General features: G+C 36.2%; 1 protein-coding gene across 1 annotated transcript; it reads left to right on the top strand.

Moving 5' to 3' along the window:
- Positions 1-5,294: 5,294 nt before the first annotated feature.
- LOC124993405 (keratin-associated protein 13-1-like) lies at positions 5,295-6,017 on the top strand. The gene is made up of 2 exons (XM_047565217.1): positions 5,295-5,698; positions 5,909-6,017. Exons 1-2 carry the CDS (start codon positions 5,295-5,297, stop codon positions 6,015-6,017), a joined length of 513 nt encoding a protein of 170 aa, XP_047421173.1.
- The last annotated feature ends 586 nt before the right edge of the window (positions 6,018-6,603 follow it).

The following is a 6,603-nucleotide window of genomic DNA, read 5'->3' as shown; positions in this document are numbered from 1 at the left end:
CCTATTCAAAATCTCCACCGAAGGAATATTTTTTTAAAATACAAACTGATAAACTCTCTCTAAAATTTGTACAGAAACTCAAAGAAATTAGAGCTGGCAAACAATTTTGAAAATACAGCGCAAAGTCTGCAAATATTCAATCTGAGTTCAAGGTTTACCATAAAGCTCTAGTAATTAAGGCCTTGTGGTACTGACCCAAGGACAGAGATACACATCAAGAGAACAGTAGCGTGACTCCAGAAACAAATCTATATAAGTGTGATTAATTGCCTTTTAACAAAGGTGTCATGATGATTCAGTGAGAAAGGGTAGTCTTTTCAATGAATGCTGCTGGGATGGTTGGACATCAAAATATTAAAAAATAAAAGAGGCCTGACCCAAATTCTGTACCATGTACTGAGAGATTTGTGGCTAAATTGTATTTCATCAAAATTATACACAAACACACACACACACATACACATTCTTCAAAGACTAATAAGACATGACATGACAAACCTCTGCTGGAGAAAAATATTGGAAATACCTATAATTGATAGAGGACTTGTATCTGAGATATATAAAGAATTATAACTCAATGACATGAAAAAAATTCAAATAGAAAAAATGGTCAAAATATTTGAACAGATATCAATAAAGGAGACGTACGAGAGGTAGACAGAACATGAAAAGGTATTCAGTATTATTAATCATTAGAGAAATGCAAATTAAAACCATAATGGTGCACCACTACATGCCAACTAGAATAAGCAGAAGAGTAATTATTATATTATTATAATAATTATATAATTATAATATACACAGTGCTGTTGAGGATAAGGAACAATGAAAACTTTCATACATTGCTGTTTGGAATGCAAAACTGTTACAACCATTGTGGAAAAGAGTTTGGCAGTTACTTATAATGCTAAACATGCAGTTGCCATATAAAACAATCCCACCCCTAAATATTTACATAAGAGAACTGAAAACATGCTTCCACATAAATATTTACAGTCAAATGTTTATAGAAATTTTATAAATGCTAGCTCAGAACTACATATCGTCTAAACGTTCATTTCATGGTGAATGATTAATCAAGTGGTATGACCTATGGACAATGAATCACCATTTAGCAATAAAGCAGAATGAACAACTGAAATGTGCAATATCAAGCATACATCTCAAAAACATTACGCTCTTTAGAGGCAGCTAAACACAAGGTCATGTGACATACATTTCTATTTACTTTTCAAAGATAAGAACAGAATTTCGGATATGGAGGGATTGGTGTGAGAACTTCTGACAATAATGGAAATATTTTATCTTGGTTGGTTAGTGGTTACATAACTACACATGATTGTTTGTAAAAACTCATTGAATAATACACCTTCTAGTGATGAATTTCATTATACAAGAATTGCTTCTTAATAGAGCTGACTGAAAAAAAAAATAGAAAAATGAAGAGTAAATATCTGACCAAAGAAATATACATATGAAACACAAAGACATGTAATACAGATCATAAAAATAACTCTAAAAATAAATTTACCAATCAGATGATTCTGTAGAAGAATGGGCAAAAGATAACCAGAAGAAGAAATTCAAATGTTTGGTTTACACAGCTAGTAAGTGAGGGAGTCAGGATTCAAATCCAGTCAGCCTACACCGAAGAACTGCCTTTCTAACAGCCACACAAGAATTAAAATGGCATATGCCTGGCAATCTTACCTCTGCATATACACCTGCCGGTGACCCAGACAGCAGGCGAAAGAGCCTATACACAAGCATGCTCCTGGACACATGACTTATGGTAATAAAAAATCAAAAAAGTAGGGAATAAATTAAAATATGGTATTTTAAATGGTAAAATTATTTGAAGTTCTAAGAGGGAAGAGACTAGATCTATGATCGTAGCAAAGTGGTCATTGGCACAAACGCTGACAATGGTTTCAGCGTCTGGATTTAAATCTCACCTTTGCGGCTGATACACTCCACGGGTGATCTTGGGCTCCCATCTAAAAAATAGGAATAAAAACAATAGTACCATCCTGAATTATGCTAAGAAAAGTGGCTGTCACTTTAAAGTGCTTCCGTAGTAATGAAGAATACACAGATATATAAATATCCACATGGAGATATTTAAATATTTTTATTTAAATAATTTTAATATAAAAAGAAAATCATCCATATATGTCCCATAAGAATTCAACAAAAATAAAATAAAGTATATACCTACAAACATCTGTAAAGAAAATAACCTGGAAGAGTACTGTAAACTGAATGCATTGTAATGCCTTTGGCAAGGTGGGAAAGAAACTGACTGAAATTGGTCACCAGGAACTTAAGTTGTCCTCTAATATTTTATTTACTTCTTTAATTAAAAGCAAGAAAGAGAGAGACTATACAAATGTAACAAAACAGTAACAATTATGAGGTTAGGCATTACAGAAAACCACTCTACAAGTTGATGTATTATTCTATGCATTTTATTTAGGTATTTCAGTTGCTCAAACTGATTGGGGTAAACATAAGGGTTGGTTCTTGCAAGGGGTAAAAGAAGACCGCTGGGAGCAGATTCATTTGGAAAGCAGTACACTGACCTTTATGTTCAAAATATAAGTGAGGGAGAATTTGGGTCAGAAGACAATATGGGTCCATTTGAAGCAGAAAAAGGTGCAGCCAGTTAGGGTCAAGAAGAATCACAAACACTGAGGTACATTGGCCAGACCAGGTTTGCTTGCTCTCTGAGGAAGGGGCCAAGAACAGAGTGGGCCAGTGATTTCACAGTGAGTCCTTTACCCAAACACTTATTCAATCTGTTGCTACTATTAATACATAAATTCTCTCGGGGTGAATGCATTTGGAAAGCCAAATCCAGCAAGCTGCAGCTGTTATGAGGAAGGACCTCCAGGGACTGAGTAATAAAAGCCTCTTTTAGTTTTGTGCTACAAATGTGAATGTGAAGAAAGAACCAGGTGGAGCTTATAGATTTCTTCTATTTTTGCTACTGCCAAATAATTTTTACTTAATTTTAAAAGTTTCCAAAAATCTCTGAGAACATCTCAATAAGAGTCAGCTTGAAGGCTGAGCTGTATGAACATGATGATCTGGAAAAATCATTTTTAAGTAGTTCATATCATAAGCTACTTGTGGGTACTGAGTAGTACTCTAAAACTAGTTTTTCTCTGTAGTATTGGTATTTCTGAATTTCTCAAGAAGAAAAGAAATTTGAAAAAAGAAAGGAAGGAAAGTTTTCAATATTGTGCTTTTCTTCTGACACATTCAGACATTGAAGTTTTTTTTCTTAAAAACTTTACTTGTATGTATAGAACACACATATAGAATATTTTATTAGTTCCAAAATCCACTTCTGAACAACTAAAACTACTATAGTTTTGTTTTGCTTTTTCTTCCTTTCAGAGGGACATATTTATGAGTTGTTCATTAGCATTTGCATAAGGTGCACAAAAATCTCTAATGAAAAATATTAATGTAATTAGGTGTGGGTGGAGGGAGTATTAATTAAAATTGATTTACTCTCAAGTAATGTTAGTGCTTATTCCCTCTCATGGGTAGCTGACCTGGAAAAGCAAGAACTTAAGGATATTAGAAAGTCTTTTTCTTTCTTTTCCTTTTTTTTTTTTTTTTTCCTAACAGAATAAACATTGAACAGAAAGAGAGTAAGTTCAAGGCTGGCATTGTAAGAAATGCCATCTGTTGGAGATGGCACATGAATCTGTAGGAAATTTAATAGGTGTCCATTCATAAAGCACAGCTTATTTTACTTCAGTGAATCAGAGTGATGGCTTAAGTGTTGCATAAGGGCACTTCATGTGATACTTGCCACACTTTGGATTCTGCATGGGAGAGATAATCATAAAACAAAGTAACTAAGTGCTCTGAACCTCGCACATGCCTGAGAATAAAGTGAGTTAATTTTTAGATAGTTGAGTGGCTCTCTTTTCAATGACGATTGTGAATGCCATTTTCCATATTTAAACCAAATAAAATGTCAAATTGAAAAGAAGAAGAATGGATACAAAGCAGATAAGAAGGCTTTTATCCCCCATTAATCTCAGAATGGATTATCCAGATTCTTTTCTCTTCCTGGGCTAGGAAGCATAAGTAAAACTATGCTTGAAATATATGAAGATTAGCCATATGTAGAATTCGCCCAAACACTGTTCTTTGCAAACATCCTTAGAAAAGGTAAATAAGGTTTTATAGACTTTTATATCAGTATAAATAAGCTTAATGAATTCATTTTTGAGACCTATTACTTTTGAATCTGATTTTGAAATTTTCTGAGTATTTGAAACTTAACTCTACCTAAGGAAACCATAGTTAAAGTCTCACTCTTGTTTCTCTCTGAGATATTAGAGGGAAGTTAAGGAAGCTTTTTGAGGTATAATTTTTTTATGCATGTATTGATCAAAATTCAGGTAAATATGCATGAAGTTCTACTACTTCAAGGTAATATCTTCACAAAATGCTAACAGTCCCCAAAATGTTCTTTAAAGTACATATTAATAATTATGGTTAATTGACCTTCTACCAAGAAAAATATTAAAAACACAAAGACACAATGTAAATAGATTCTATGTGTTGACTTAGGGCATAAGCAGAAGCTATAAAATAGATTCATCAGAAAATACATGAAAAAACTTTTGTCAAAAGTCTCACTAAAAGGGTTGTATTTATTGTTTCCTTAGTAAGAATAATCTAAGGAAGCTGCTCTTTGAGGAAGTTTATTGATATTAACACAAAGAATGTTGCTCTCCTTAATTCTGATCCCGAGCTTAAGATGGGGGTGGTTAACTGAATAGAGTTAATGTTTAGTGAAATTCACTGTAATGTGCTTATAAAGTAATAAAGGACAAATCATTATGAAAAGTCACCACTGATGTTTCTGGTGACTTCATAGAAGCGAAAAAAGAGCTTGTGTAATTCCTTTTGGTAGATTAAGGACTTGGTGTGCACACAGATCATAAGGGCAAGGATTTCAGAAACATGATAAACTATCACGCCGAAGGTCAAACCACAACAAACTCTGGGGTCAAAAAACAGTAAGTGGCTTCCTGCAAAGTGTATCAGAGAGATTAAAGTGCAATTAAGTACATGAACATGTGATAAATTAAACTTCAACAATAACCTTGAGAAACATTCTCATATAAAAGGTGAGGGAGAAGATGGAGCATCAGGAACGTGGACACACCCAGGAGCGAGAGTATATATAACCTGGAGTCCAGACCTTGACATTGAAACTCACAGCATCTTCTCAGATCCACTCAGCTCACCTCACATCTCTCAACATGTCCTACAGCTGCCACTCTGGAAACTTCTCCTCCCGCTCCTTTGGGGGCTATCTGCCCTATTCACACTCCTCATGTGGTTCTTCCTACCCCAGCAACCTGGTCTATGTCACGAACCTCCACCATCCCAGCACATGCCACCTGGGAACCTCTCTCTACAGGGGCTGTCAGGAGACCTTCCACAGGCCCTCAAGATGCCACACGTCCTGTGTGGTGTCCAGGGCCTGCCAGCCATTCTACCACCACCCACGGACCTCCACTCACTGCAGTCCCTGCCAGAGAACTTATGCTACATCTCTGGGATTTGGGTCCAGCAGCTGCCACTCCCCGAGCTATGGATCTAGAAGCTGCCACTCCCTAGGATATGGATCTAGAAGTTCCTGTTCTCTGGGCTATGGATCCAGGAGCTACTACCCCTCAGGCTGTGGATCCAGTGGCTTCAGACCTCTGGGTTATAGAATCCATGGCTGCCCTTCCCTGGGCCATGTTTCTGGAAGCTGCCATTCCTTGGGCTACGGATCTGGAAGTTCCTGTTCTCTGGGCTATGGATCAAGGAACTGCTACCCCTCAGTCTGTGGATCCAGCAGCTTCAGACCTCTGAGTCACAGAATCCACGGATGCCCTACCCTGGGCTATGGAACAGGAGTCTACCACCCATTCCATGTGGCTTCTAGAAGCTTCCAGTCTTCTTGTTACAGACCAACCTATGGATCAACCTTCTAGAGATTAATTTGCTGAATATCCAGACTTTTGAAACCAAATATCTCAATGTCTACTTAGAGCTATTGTTCTTAAATTTTCAGCAATGTTAGCTAACCCCTCTCTGAACCCTTTCTCTGGCATCAAGCACAGGCTGACAGACTAGTTCTTTCAGACTGTGAAATTAATGAATGACCAAAATATAGAGTTGAATGTCTGTAATTTGGAAACAAGTAATTCATTAGCATATAAATTCATCCTATAAAATTTATGGAAGCTTAGTTGTATTTGACCTAATAAATTCATTCACTGTCGCATACCATATATGACTGTTTTTTTCTTTTTTTAATTTTCAAAGTTTGATTTGTGATCTGCTTTTGGGTCTCCAGGTTCTCAAAGTGCCTGCCCTAGGAAATTCATTCCCTAGGAAAGAGCATTTGACCTGTTATTTGGATACTCTCTGGACATGCCATTGTCTAAATGCTAACAAGAACATGCCTTCTGCCCTCCAAGCTGGTCAGATTTTTAACAGCAGAAGATATCCACAATGGAGCCAGTGTTTCGTCTTGCTTTCAATGAGAACATCTTATACTGACAGTCATCTTTGGTT

The sequence above is a fragment of the Sciurus carolinensis genome, chromosome 9 (assembly GCF_902686445.1).
Source record: "Sciurus carolinensis chromosome 9, mSciCar1.2, whole genome shotgun sequence".
NCBI lineage: Eukaryota > Metazoa > Chordata > Mammalia > Rodentia > Sciuridae > Sciurus > Sciurus carolinensis.
Note: the sequence above shows the minus strand (reverse complement) of the source record. Positions and strands in the feature narration are given on the sequence as shown.

What these genes read in the sequence shown, in the direction of transcription:
- LOC124993405 (XM_047565217.1), top strand. Translation starts at nt 5,295, where the DNA reads ATGTCCTACAGCTGCCACTCTGGAAACTTCTCCTCCCGCTCCTTTGGG. An exon ending in TCTCTGGGCTATGGATCCAG is followed by an intron (nt 5,699 to 5,908) that starts GAGCTACTACCC and finishes TCACAGAATCCA; the next exon opens with CGGATGCCCTACCCTGGGCT.